Source organism: Pagrus major, chromosome 20 (genome assembly GCF_040436345.1).
Source record: "Pagrus major chromosome 20, Pma_NU_1.0".
In the NCBI taxonomy this organism is placed as follows: Eukaryota; Metazoa; Chordata; class Actinopteri; order Spariformes; family Sparidae; genus Pagrus; species Pagrus major.
This window is the reverse complement of record NC_133234.1, coordinates 16,999,514-17,013,426: the sequence shown is the minus strand read 5'-3', so window position 1 is coordinate 17,013,426 and position 13,913 is coordinate 16,999,514. Positions and strand designations below refer to the sequence as shown.

The 13,913-nt window shown below is 42.5% G+C and overlaps 1 protein-coding gene across 9 annotated transcripts in view; it reads left to right on the top strand.

The window, feature by feature from the left end:
* The first annotated feature begins 6,010 nt into the window (after positions 1–6,010).
* The window catches only part of tcf7l2 (transcription factor 7 like 2), a 91,619-nt gene continuing 83,716 nt past the window's right edge, over positions 6,011–13,913 (top strand). For all 9 annotated transcript variants that reach the window (XM_073489313.1, XM_073489314.1, XM_073489312.1 and 6 more), the window contains exons 1-3: positions 6,011–6,527; positions 6,717–6,783; positions 6,974–7,098. In XM_073489313.1, coding sequence (XP_073345414.1) covers positions 6,339–6,527; positions 6,717–6,783; positions 6,974–7,098 — 381 coding nt within the window. In that variant the 5' untranslated portion in view covers positions 6,011–6,338. The remainder of the gene's footprint in view (positions 6,528–6,716; positions 6,784–6,973; positions 7,099–13,913) is intronic.

Below are 13,913 nucleotides of genomic sequence, written 5' to 3'. Positions count from 1 at the left end.
CAGGCCCCAAAAGGTCAACTTGCCCTCACTGTGATTTTAATTATGGCCCCATTGTCAGGAACATGAAGAAGACACTGTTCCCTCTTTTTCTTCTCTCACAATGAGGCCTCCTTCTTCCTATTTGGGGAAGTGCCCTCTATGAGATGCTCCCAGTCTCTTAACCAACACTCAGAAAGGGTTTCTACCCCATTAAAAGCCCAGAGACGTGGAGGGTCCTGCATACAAGACCATCTTGCATACAAGAGAAAGGGAGAGTTCCTATGTGCTCCTTGGGCACAAAGCAGGGGTCAACAGGAAGCTCTGAGTCTGTCCATCTGCTTTTGGTAGCTGAGGGTTTAAAAAACACAAAGGTCAGAGATTAAATTTGCCGTCAAACTAGACATCCCAAACTCATCAGGATCTCGCAAACATGACTGGAAACACCGAGATAAGAGCTTATATCCCTGTCCCGCAGGGTTCATCCATCTACGATTCCTTTTCTGCTTTAATTATACAGTCTGTTAGTGATAAAAATCAACACTACACGCCGTCATAGGAGGATAACGAGACTTTGCACAGTCCGCAGAAGGTCCAGTGGCAAACACACACCATCTTCTCTCCCAATCAAGACATAAATCAGCGAATAAAAATCCCTTTTGCCACCTGACGGCTGATGCATTCACTGAAAAGCCGGTGTGAAAGTATGACTCAAACCATTAACCCACTGGCGTGTATACCATTGACCTTTAAGTAACATTTACCAGCCAGCAGCCGGGCTTGGCTCGCCTCTCCCTGCGAGATGCTGCCGTGACGGACAGGTGAATGCCATTTGTGACGGCCGCCAAAATCTGTGGCAGCCGAGCACATACTGTAGGTTACCTCGTCTCTCAGGTGGATTCCATGTTTAGAGAGTTCAGGACCTGCCTCAGACCTTGATTAATCACTATCGCGTCCATTTCTGAAAAACGCTTGGCTGTTTGCTTTGGAGGCGACGGGAGACAGCTCACGTAGACGGACTAATATGGTTCCCACGATGCCGTGCGGATGAGTTCTGGAGACACTCGGCCTCCTGCTTGAGTCCTACAGTGATATGAAAAGCAGTGGGCCTACATTAATCATGAGTGTCCAGGCTCCTGGGATAAAAATGAGGCTCTGTATCCTGAAATCTGATCTACTTTCATTATCGATCATAAACTTTTAACCTAATGAAATGCTTGTTGAGCTGTTTGTTATATTAGTTGAGACATCTCTGGGGGGTGATATTGATTTTAGATGAGTGCAGCATAGTCACAGGCCAATGTGACTCACTCCACATTACACTATTATTCCCTTCTTCTGCTCTCTTTATTGTGATTTGTGTTGTAAATAGACGTTAAGGTATGTCCATATTGTCAGTGTGTTTTTAATGATTATGTGCACTTGCAAAACTGCTCCCTCAGATGTATTTCTATACATGTGCATCAATTCGCCAATTCCAACAGTTTCTATATGTGAAAAAGATATTACCCTCAGCCTATAAGCTTTGGTCAACATAACACTGTTTTGCTTTTCAATTTCAAGGCCTTAAGAATTCCTGCATACAAAGCTTTTATTTGTATTTATCAAATGTTTTGTCCCATTGTGTCAAATGATTAGAGCGCTGAGGAGCAAGAGAGCAGAGAAGCTCCTTTTCTGCAAGTACAATGAGAGAAAACATCTGTATATCTATATGGAAGAACATATATAATTCATTTCTTCAAGAAGGCAACACAGTTTTGATGTATAGAATTCGAATCCCAACCCAGCAGAGGCTGAGTGAATATTTTCCTCAGAGTAATTAAAATAAGTACACACAGAAATATTCTGATTTATGAAGCACACTATTCAAGAGAACACAATTAACCATTTACACATATATTTGTTGCGTGATTTGCTCTTACTCTAATGAATAATATACAGCATGAAACAATCTTTTTTATAATCAGGTGAATCAGACCTCTATTTCCCCGTCCTGTCCATTCCAAAAAAAATGATGAGCACCATTAGTATACATGTAATTATGGCTAACCACAGTATTTATCCCGGTGATAGCATTTATATGAGCTGTGCTGACAATAAATGCCAAAATACTTAACAGCATCTCTCCCAACAATAGAGGGAATTTGCACTTGAATAAATGCAACTAAACTTTAATGTTAAGTCTCACTTATTATCAAGCAAACAAACTTCATTACTGGAATAAATCAAACCACAGTTGCCGTAAAACAAGCATGTTTTTGTGTGTGTGTGTGTGTGTGTCTGTGTGCAGAAAAAAAAGAAAATGTCCAGCGGTAATATGTTAATCAGCAATGAGAGACCTTTTAGCTGGTATGGTTGGCAACATGGATGCATGATGGGTAATTAACTGTTTGCAAACGCATGAGGATATGCACTGTGTTGCTGCTGCTGCCTTCCCCTGCTCGAGATGAAACAATGAGGGGTGTTCACAGAAAAGTAGGTGAATTCTCAAAGTAGTTTGGTGCTCTGTGTGAAGATTTTGTTAAAAAACTGTTTCGTGCTCGTGCAGAATTTATTTCACCAGGTTTTTCTAGTGTCGGTGCAAAAATTGAGTAAAAAATGTTAAATTACAAAACAGCCAGTGGAGGTTTCAGAGGACAATTTTACGACAAATAAACACTGATCTGTAAAATATTAAATGTCAGCTTTCTCATGTAGACTGTCTATGAACCAGGTATTACACACTACATTTATATTAAAGGTGCAATATGTAGTTTTGAGGAAGACATTTTAATCAGAAGAGAAAGATCCTCAGTAAGTGATTGTTTATGCTGAAATAAACAACAAATTTGTTTTCGTGACTGAATAAACTGAATAAACAAACTGACCTTAAAGGACAACACGATTTCATACTGTTATACTTTGTTTATATGTGGCGGACCCTGCCACCCTTCTAGCTTCAAGCAGTGTTCTGGGGTTTCTTATTTTCAACAGCTTGTTTATTCAGTTATGGAAAAAATAAATGTTTCTGAGTTTGTATTATTACCTCATTATCATTGTAAATATTAAAATTCTGAGTTTTAATTTCTTCTCCAAAATGACCCAGTGCCCCTTTAACTTTATTATACAGCTGCTATTTCTTTTATTTTTTTACTTGTACGCTGCTAGATCTACAAACATAAACATATGTTCAGTGGTATTAAGAGGATTTAGGAGATTCTTGATATCAAACGCTCACCCCTCTTTGTTAAGGCTCTGTTCTCTCTCAGTTCTTCCTGACTATGGATCTACTGTTTAATTATTTAACATTAAAAGATTATTATAATGTTCCTAGAATCATGTGACACCAAAAAAAAAGAGAAAATGATTAAAGCTAAAATGTGTATTATGTTAAAAGCTCTCTGACAACCTGTATGAGCGCAATCTTAAAAATTTCCCAAAAGAAAAAATGTCTTAACAAGAAAAATTAATTGGTACATCTTGTATGTGTATTGTCGTTATGATATGTATGATGTTTGTGTATGTCCTATATATATGTAGCATAGAGCAAACATACACATGGACATAAGAGGCAAACAGAGCTTGTAATTGTAAAACAATAAGATGTAAAATATGAAAGTATCATGTTTTATTTAATGTATTTGTGTTTTGCATATATCTTCAATTAGAGACAGAATAATAATTGAATCTGCCTCAGTTTTATTATCACAGACTTCAAATCTAATAGTGCCTAACAGTGTCTTTATCATCAGGGTTTGATGAAGTCAGTATAGATCTGTTGTGATCAGACACTGACTCCCTCCACACTCCAGAGACATGGAAGTGCACGCCTGAGACAATCCCCAGTTGCACCGAAACCCCATCTGCACATGGAGCAGAGGTGAGCATGCAAAGCCCATAACAATATAAATAGCACCAGCAGAAAGCCGTGCGTGCTCCTGCTCCATCATTCAGAGCAGCGGCTGCAATGCAGCCTATCATCATCTTATTAAAGGGTCCTGTAGATTAGAATCACCAGGGCGGCATCAGAGGCAGGTGTCCCCACGGCAGGCATGATAACACGCTGCCAGCCCCCGGTAAACTCTCAGGTACCTGCTGAGGCGATCCGGGGAGAGGCCAGCTTGGAGCTCCTCTGCTTTGGTTTGGTCTGTGTGGGCTCAGTTTTGGAGGGCCCCGAGCGGCGGGGTGCCTCTTCTTCCACCGGCTGCCTAAACACAGACACACTGGATGAGAACCAGAGCCGGCGATCCCTTTACCCTTCCTCCCTGCTCCCTACAACTGCTGGCTGGGCTGCAGCCAGCGAACACAAACACCGCTTTCACCTCATCCAGATAAAGCACATCAGTGATCACTGAGCGGAATAGTCTGCTTTCATGGTGTTGCCTGGTCTAGGTGCGTTGGTAGGCAGATTTCACAACACTTTGGTGCTACACTGTGCACATAATTCCTCATCACTGCTGTTTGACAACACTGCTGAGAGCAGATACAGAGGAATTACTGTCATAATATTGTGTTTTATGCATCGAACAGCACGATGACATGAAACAATATTTTTTTAATCAGCAATTCTATGTCGTCTTTTGATCTTATAGTGATTTATTTTGCTTGAGAGGAGCCAAGCGTGTTGCAACAGAGTGTAAGTGTCACCTGGATGTATGTTTCAGCTCGATTCACTCGCAGCTGCATTTGAAATTCATTGTTGATTTTGTGATTGCTCCATCAAATATCGGCTATAATGGAAGCTGCGTTTCCTGAGCTGATGAGATAAGGTTAGTGAATCACCGGTGCTGAGCTCATCACCGACATACACACATAATCACACACGTGCACGATCCTTGTTCAGCTGGAGACAGCTCCTATTGCTTTTCTCATATATTGCAGGTGGGTTTTTTTATTTTGTTATTTTGTCTTTATCCCTAATTAATCTCTTTTTACTCAGAGGAAATTGTTTAATATTTTACATTTTAGATTTTTTTCTCTTTATTTTTAATCTCAGTTGTTCATTAATAGGAACATAGGGAATTAAAAAAATGCCCATTTGGCTTCACAGAACAACTGGTGTGCATGCAAAATGGACAAAAGACGAAAAGTAAATGATTTAGTAAGGCTATCTTATAATTTCATGCGGTCAAATTCTCCCACACATATGCCTCTTTTTTTCTTCAGGCTAGGCTGTATTTCTACAAGAATAAGACAGAGAAATGGAGCATCCGAATCTGCATCAGTTATTTGTGTCCAGTCTGGCTGCTAAGGGAAAAGAGAAAAAATAAATAAATAAAAAATAAAAGAAAGAGTCTGTGCTCCGGTGAGGAATTCAGGTTAGTCCCAGAGGACATCACACCTGTCAAGAAAAAGGCAGGATGCAATAACCAACCGTCCCAAAAAATAGATCTGAGGAAACATTATCTAATATAATGAAAAATAGATCTAAAGGAACTGACAAAGCAGATAAAATTGGAAAACAAGCTCGGAGTAATGGCTTTTATTCTGCTTTGATAGGCCTCTTGTATTTTAGTAAGCACAAAAAAAAAAAAAAAAAAAAAAAAAAAAAGGACAGATAGAAAAGTAGGTTACACAGCCTGAATGTGAAGGATTTGGGAAGTTTAATTTAAGCTGTAAGTTAATTTGGCCCCAGTGTGACAGACTGGTGGGGGAATGGTGGAGTCAAACTGGTTGCAAACAGCCTCAGGAAGTACCTTCTTTTTTTTTTTTGTCTCTCTCTCTCTCTCTCTCTCTCTCTCTCTCTCTTTCCACCAGGAGACCGCCCATATGTGCGTTTAATCCACATTTGCTAGCAACTCCTATCTTCCTCCTATTTTACCATCACTGTCCTGCTCCCAAACTGCCTTTTTCCTCCTCACATGCTTTTTCTCTGCAGTTCGGCTTCCTCTCCTGCCTCTCTCTCTCACTCTCTCTCTCTCTCCCCCCCCTCTCGCGCTCTCTCTCTCTCTCCCTTTTTTTTCCTCCTATTTATGAAAACGTCACTTCAAGTCCCTCCCTGTTTGAATCTCATTAGTTTCTTGTGTGTTTCTCCCTGTCAATAATCCTGAATCCAGACTCTCTCTATTTCCATCCCTCTCTATCTGTCAATCAGCGCCGCCTTTGAACTGAAAACCACTCCGACCAACTTCAACTCACTCAATCCGAGCGGCTCGGCTCCTTCTCCGGCTTCCTTTTTCTGCCAAGATTCCCTTCTTTTTTAGTTTTGTACCAACCAGCCAGAGCTTTGGAAAACGCCAATACTGAACACCCCAAACTTAAACTCGGACTTCCCCAGATCCACCGAGATCAAGGGTTTAAAAACTTCGTGTTTTTTGCCCCCCTCTCCACCTAAAAAAAAAAAAAAAAAAAAAACAGAAGAAGAAATTCTTTGCTCGGGAAAAATGCCGCAGCTCAACGGCGGTGGAGGGGACGATCTGGGTGCAAACGATGAAATGATTTCCTTCAAAGACGAAGGAGAGCAGGAAGAGAAAATTTCGGAGAACTCCTCGGCAGAAAGGGATTTAGCCGATGTCAAATCTTCGCTTGTAAACGAGTCGGAAACGAATCAAAACAGCTCGTCGGATTCAGAGGTAAGTTGCCGATTTCGTTTTTTGGGGGAGAAAAATCGGGGATCGATCGTCCCCGGCGCTGTTTAAGTTAGGGGCCTACGTTTTTTTTTTTTTTAGTGACATGTTAACACTGATAGACTTGGGGAAAAGAAAGTTTACCGTCAGCCTCACCGTGTTAACTTTAACGCCTGTGTTTCATTGCATTTCAAGGCGGAAAGACGGCCTGCGCCTAGATCTGAAACTTTCAGAGACAAAACAAGAGAAAGTTTAGAGGAGGGTGAGTTCACGGTTTATTGTTCAGCTCTTTTTTCCTGCACCATGACATTATTACATGTGCCTGACGGAGGGAGGGGATCTTTGCCCCCCCTCCCCCGCTTTATACCTCAAATGCAATATATATTTTTTAAACTTCTCAAGGCCACTTTATTAAAAAAAAGTTTTCTTCTTTTCCCCCCCCGCCATGTTAGCTGCGAAAAGGCAAGATGGAGGGCTGTTCAAGAGCCCACCGTACCCGGGCTATCCATTTATAATGATCCCCGATCTCACAAGCCCCTACCTTCCCAATGGATCACTTTCTCCAACAGCACGCACAGTAAGTTCATTTATTTACAACTCTATGTGCACACACACTCCTCACACACACACACACACTCACACACACACACAAACACACACGCTGGTCTCCTCACACACACATTCACAGCCGGACTGCCCGAGCAGACACGGACGAGTGTTGTCACCCAGAAGTGCAGCCGGTAAAAATGTAGAGCCAAGTTTTACAACTCGCCCTGAAGTGTACAGTACAGCGGCACGCATGCCCCCCCTGTTTGTCATGGACAGCAGCTAGCATGCTAACTCTGCTAAGCGCTAAGGCGTTATTATGCTTATATGGCTGCTCATGTGCACATGACATGTTTTTCATTTTTTTATTTCCTTATTGGATTTTTGCAACTTTTAAATTAAATGAAATGAAATGCATGAGAAATAAATAATAAAAAAAGATTATTATCATTGTTATAATTGCGTTATAATTATTATGATGTGTTATTATTAGTGTGCCACAAGTGCATGTTTTCAGCCCACTGAATAATGCAATTGGCTCGTGTGTGCACAGCCTCATCAAACATGCCCTTTTTTCTAACGCAAGCTGCATGAGCATTCAGACCTTTACACTGAGTTTCTGACACGCTGCACGCCGGTGTGAAGCAATGCAACAAAAAAAAAGAGAAAAAAAAGGAAACAACAACAACAACAACAAAAAAACACACACACACACACACCAATAAAATCAATATGCAAATGAGCTTCTCAGTGATTTGCATGTGTCAAAACGTGTAAAGATGTCACAGAGACGAAAGGTGCATGCATCGAAATGTGACAGCTTTTTTTAAAAAAAGGTTAATTTTCCTTTTTATTGGTGATTCTTTTTTATTTTTTTAAAGTGTGATTTATTTAAATGGTTGTGCGAGACTGGGCTGCTGGTGCTCTGCATGTGCGCCACCTTTGCTTCTAATGAGGAATAAAAAAAAAAGAAAAAAAAAAAGAAGCATGTGCCGTGTAAAACCCGTATTTATAAATAAATTCATGTTATTTAGACACAATCAGCCACGCTGTAATTATGCACACTTACTCATTTGCTCAGCACCTCGCTGGTCCCACTGGGCAATGGCGATCCTTAAGCGGAATAATTTTCTCAACCATGGGTGTTTTTTTTGCCCCCCTATTTTAAACGGTTGCAATTACAAGTCTGCACTTTAGGACCTGTCATCTCATTTTACAAGGTTAAGGCAAAGACCAGGCATTTGGAAATATGACCCCTCCACCCCCACCACCACCACCACCACCACAACCACCACCACCTCAGCTCTGGCTAACGAAACTGATATTTTGTTACCTCAATTTTTTTGTGTGCACACCTTGAAAATAAACACACATCTGACACATAACGCCTTCTTTTGTGTTTGACACAATTTCTGCTTGGGGGAAATAATTTCTGCTGCTTACACACACACCTTCTATCTCTGTCTCTGTCTCTGTCTCTGTTTTTATAGTTGAAAAGATTTTTATCATTCCCGGCATATGCACATATGAGAGAACATTTTGCCATTCTTTCCCACTTAGTCAGCCCGGCCTTGTTAACGCTACCGGCTGGTATGTGGAATTAGTCACTCATTATTCTCATCAGCGCTGACACAAACACACATTCACAACACAACACACATGATTTGAACTGAGGCACTTCCTTGTTTCAGTGGCAGAGGTTTGTCTTTGTGTCCTGTACTAGTCCGTGAAGCGCTCATTTCATTGTGCTTAGGCAGCAGTTAGAAACGCAGTAAATTGTGCAGCATGGCTGGAGGATGCTGCGGCGAGACAGCGGTGACCTTTTGCTCCCCTAATTCCACCCCTGAAATACTATTTTCAGACAAAATCCAGAAAAAGGAAGGATACTTTTTTTGGTTTTTTGTTTTGAGATTTTTTAAATACACGTTCCTTGATTTGTTACCTGTTGTTTAGCTCCCTCTCTGTCATAACAAAATCGAAAAACCACTGATTATAGAGAAGATGCTTTGTTTTCAAACAAGGAGACCTCATTTATTACAGCTCAATTCACAGGTCTACCTGAGCGCTGACTGCAGACGAACATGGTTTTCGGCTTGCGGTGATCTTCCTACTGTACAGCCTCGGCCCCCACTGTCTGCAGCGCCCTGTGTGTCCAGCCATTAGAGCTTTGAAGTCAGCGGTCGCTGTAATATAAATGTATTAGACTTAAAGCTGGCATAAATAATTCACCTGGACATTGATTAGCTGTCTTGCTCCCTAACGTGTCATGTGAGGCACTGAATATGACTGCTAGTATTATTGGAATGAGACTTTCCTCTGTCTCGTCACGAAAAGGGCTTTGATTCTCGCTGCTTTTCCCTTCGTTTTTTCTTCTTCCTCTCCTCTTTGGTTTGGGCGATGCTGTGATGTTATTTTTAGGATGTGGCTTTCAATATCCAGGCCTTCAAATCTGTATTTTTGTTTTTAACATGAATGATTTAATTTGAGAATTTTGGCTAAAATTGCCAGGTATTTCCGAGAGGAAAATTCAAACCAATTTTCATTTTTGTCTCCATCAGCTGCAGGAATTTTACCTAATTTCTGTAATTTTTGTTTTGCATGACTCAAGGGGGAAAAAAAATCCTGCATGTGGCGGTTACCATAATTTGTTTGACCTCTGGGAGCCATAATCAGCGAGAATTTGTTTTTCCTACCACCTAAGTCCAAGGAGGCTCACAATTTAGTATCATTTAGCAATTTGACATGACGTTGTGCCCGGGCTTTAAAAGCCTTCCTGTCCTTCTCTCCTCCCCTGCTGTCTCCCTCCTCCCTAAACCTCACACAAAGGCCTGCTGGATCACTTGGTGCAGGTCGAATTGGAGTAGTGGCCTGCCCGCTTCACCCCCGGTTTTCTATCTCCTTTCGCTGTTCCCTTTGCTCTCTCTATCTCCCTTCCTCTCCCCGTCTACCTTTTGTTTCCTGCCGATGCTAACGCAGGTCTTGTGAAAAAAGGCGGCGGGTTAACTCCGGTGCTGTGGGCTAACATCACACCTCAACAGGTCTGGAGACGCAGAGGCTCAGGGAGGGGAAAGCGGGATCTGGGCGGCCAGCTCTCCTGCATCGGGGCTGCAGGGCCGTAAATCCACTGGCTTTATTTACTGCCTCTCGGACTTATGAATGTTAAGATATTTGACGCCACCCCTGGCCCCATAATTCTCCAAGCCTGGAGACTTTTGGCGGAGGTTTTGAGTTTCGACGTATAATTACGAGTAGTTTAAAAAAGAACAAGAAAGTGGAAGGGGAGGGAGGGGGCAACACCGAGCATCCACCGCTGTGTTTAGAGTGAAAAAAGACGCTCCCAGAACCCGTGGCGATTCTACTACAAGACGGTGGAAAGGCTTTGTGTGGTTGAAACAATAGCTTTTCTCCCCTTTTCCCTCTTTGTTTCAGTTGTGTTGTCGTGCCAGGATCGTTGCCGCAGATTCACCTCTCTGAAAAAAAAAGAAATCCCCTTTCACACAGGCCCGACTACTTCCTTTATCGTTTTTTTATTTTAGGGAGAAATAATGGAGGATTTTCTGGTCAGATTATTGTAATGAACACGCAGGAGTGAATGCAACACCGCCGCCTTTTGTGCTCACGTGCACACATTGCTGTGGCCTTATCTGTTATAATTGACACAGACAGACAGTATCTTTCCTAAACATGGCAGCAGCATAAGCATAACAATGGTATATCATATGGATTATGTGTGTTCGGCTGCTGTAAATGGATTTTTTGGGCTGTGACAAGAGGAAAGATAGTTTAATGCGGATTTAAAGGGATAGGGCCCACACCTTATCAAATTGGCTTTACATGTTAATAGGGCCTAATTGGTGTCCGCGGGGGGTTTCGTGGCGCGACGCGGCCACATTTTGTGCCTCTAGCCGCAAAATGCACTCTGAATTTAGTTGGAAGGTTGCGCTCCTTTTGTCTTGCAAATCACTTTTGTTTACAAAGTATGGCGGAAGCGGCTCCCGCTCTCTCTCTCTCTCTCTCTCTCTCCCTCCCACTACTCCTTTCTGTGCTCCCTCTCTTCCTCTCTCTCTGCTGCTTCTCTCATCCTATGCGAGGAGAGGGGAAAGAAAAGGTCCTTATTTTTCTTCGACTCAATAAACAGTCATAAAAAGCACAATCTGCTTTGGATTTGAGGAGTTAAGTTAGAGAAAGGGGAGGGGAGTGGAGGGGTGGGGGGGTGGGGGGTCGGGAAGCAAAGTTTGGCACCATTAAACTAAAATTGGGGCCTGCTAGACATTAGCGGTGCACAGCACATTCTCGGAGCTTAATTAGTCCAAACTGTAATTGTTCATGGTCTGCCAATAGGAGTAATGCTCAGGAAAAGTGGAGTTGCACTAAATCGGCCCAGGGTTTTTAAAACAATAAATCACTCGCATATTTGTGCCGTGATTCAGATGGAGGCTCGACCTCTCCCATCTCGACATGTGGTAAATTGTAAAGTCAATGAATCGCAGATGTAGGGGTTGGGGGGGTGGTGGTGCTGGTGGTGGTGGGGACTCAGAAAAGAGAGGGAGAGGGAGAGTACAGTAAGGTTTTGTTAGTGCCTGGCGAATGAATGGAAAAGATTTGTGCAGTAAATATTTACCGAGGAGATATATATATATTTTTCTCTCTCAGCTAGCGGGGCTTAATTGTCTAATGCTGATGATGTTGGCAGGCTGAGCCGTGTGAGAGCTTAACGCGCTCGTCGATCTGTCACTCCGCTTGAAACAGCACAGAGGCAAAAAAAAAAAAAAAAATCAGTCAGTTTGTGAGTGTGTTTCTAATCAGATTTTTAACTAGTGCAAAGGGAGTAGTGATTCCCCGGTGGCAGAGTGAGCTGGGCTTGGGTGTAGCTAACGTTCAGCTGCAGTCAAGTCTGGTTTGGGGCTGAACCTTTTTTTAATTAAATCATTGACTTCATTGTTTTTAATGTAATAACAGCTAATCTGATGCCTAATTTTGACTTCAATGTAACAGATTATGCCTGTTACTCATTAAGTCACAGCACAGCCTGGATGTTTTTTTTTTTGTTTTTTTTTTTTTTTAGTTAAAACAAATTATTCTCAGAATGGATTAATCCATTTTCACCTCCTGTATCCTTCCCTGTTTCTGTCAGTGAGCCACCACACTCTGCTTTTCTGTGCCTGAGCAAAGAAAAAAAAAGGCATTAGTTTAGCAGCTGTGCACTGGTGCCCCCCCCCACAGCCCCCCAGTGTAACCCCCCTCATCTCCCAGCAGCACCCCCCCCCACCACTCACCCACCCTCCTCGCTCCCTCTTTCTCCCATGCATTTCTATAGAGCTCAACACAAAGATAGTACTGTACATCTGGAATGCAACTTTTGTCATCTGTTAAATATAGGCTAGCTCTGCTCCTGGCCCACAGGGCTTGGGGCTCCCTGAAACATGGAAATTAAATTATTCTGTGTGTGTGTGTGCGTGCATGTAGCCAGCAGTTAAATGCAGAGCATGTTGCCTTATTTTTATTTACTGGTTTTTCTTGGTAGACAGCACGTTTTGCACTCCCTAGAATTGTTGGCGACTTCATTTTTAATTTCAAAAGCACAGAACCTGATTTTATCATTCTGCGAAGATGGAGTCTGCATTTTGAAACATTTCAACATTAAATTCCTGAGAGTACTTTCTTTTCTGAATTTCTTTTCTTTTCTGAATTCAAAATTCTTGAAAGACAGTGCATAGCTGGTCCATTCATCCCTCTTAAGTGGCCCCCGGCACAAACACACGTGTTGACAGTGCTGGTTGGGAGAATGCGAGGCTTCCTCTCACTCTCCAGCCAACTTACATGGAGCCGTCTCAAATAAAGACTTATTGAAAACGGTGATAAGATCGTTCTGAGTTTTGAGATTTTATTGGTGTTGTTGCTGCGCTGCATCCAGCTGAAGAGATAAGGTTAAAATGAGTATTGATCGTGTCTTTTTGATATGAGGGCTGTGGTTAGGATTAGCGTGTTTCAAGAAATGATTACCTAGAATTGGTATTTTTTCACAACGTGTCACAATTACAAAACAACTGCAGAAGTATTTCTCCAGCCAGACAGTTTGAGTGGTCAGATATTTTGTGCACAGATGTGTAAATGTGCATTTCACACTTAGGATTGAGTATAAGACGTGCACAGATTGTTTTGTGCAGAGCTCAGATAATGCTCCAGAAACACTTCTGGTATGTGCATTTCTTTTTTTCCTCTTTTCCACTCCTGAATGTGCATATTTCTGTAAGTTCATTCATAATGGGTCCAGGGTGCTCCAGTAGCCAAATGAGTTCACCAGTAGCGGTGTGGGAGGGGCGAGAGGGGGCAGAGAAAAGCGGGAAATGTGTGTTGGGACTGTGTGTGAGTGTGTGAGTGGAGGGGGGACGGCGGGGGGGAGGCTGGGGGTCGGACGCACAAAAGCCGTCTGAATGGAGCGCATAATTGCTGTTAATGCCAGGGCAATGAGAGCAGCGACAGTTCCTGGTTAGATGTCCAAACAATAGTGCCCCAAGGCTTCACATTTATCTTCCCATTAAAAAAAAACAACAAAAAAAAAAAAAGAGAAAAAACCCAGCAGGGACAGAGCGGAGAGGAACACAGATTGGAGCAGGCAAGTTTCAGTTTTCAGGCATGTGTTCATGTGTGTGGTTTGTGCCTCTGAACCGGCCCCCGTGCTCCCACCCTCTCCTCTCCACCACGTTGCTCTCCGCGCTTCCCACCCTCGTCGTCATCAAAAAATTAGCCTTAAAAGCTCCGGGTGAGAGGGCCGCTGTGACGCCGGAGGAATTCTGGCCGTGCTGGCCTTCTGTTTGGATTGTGGAGTGTGTATGGGAAGGGTCA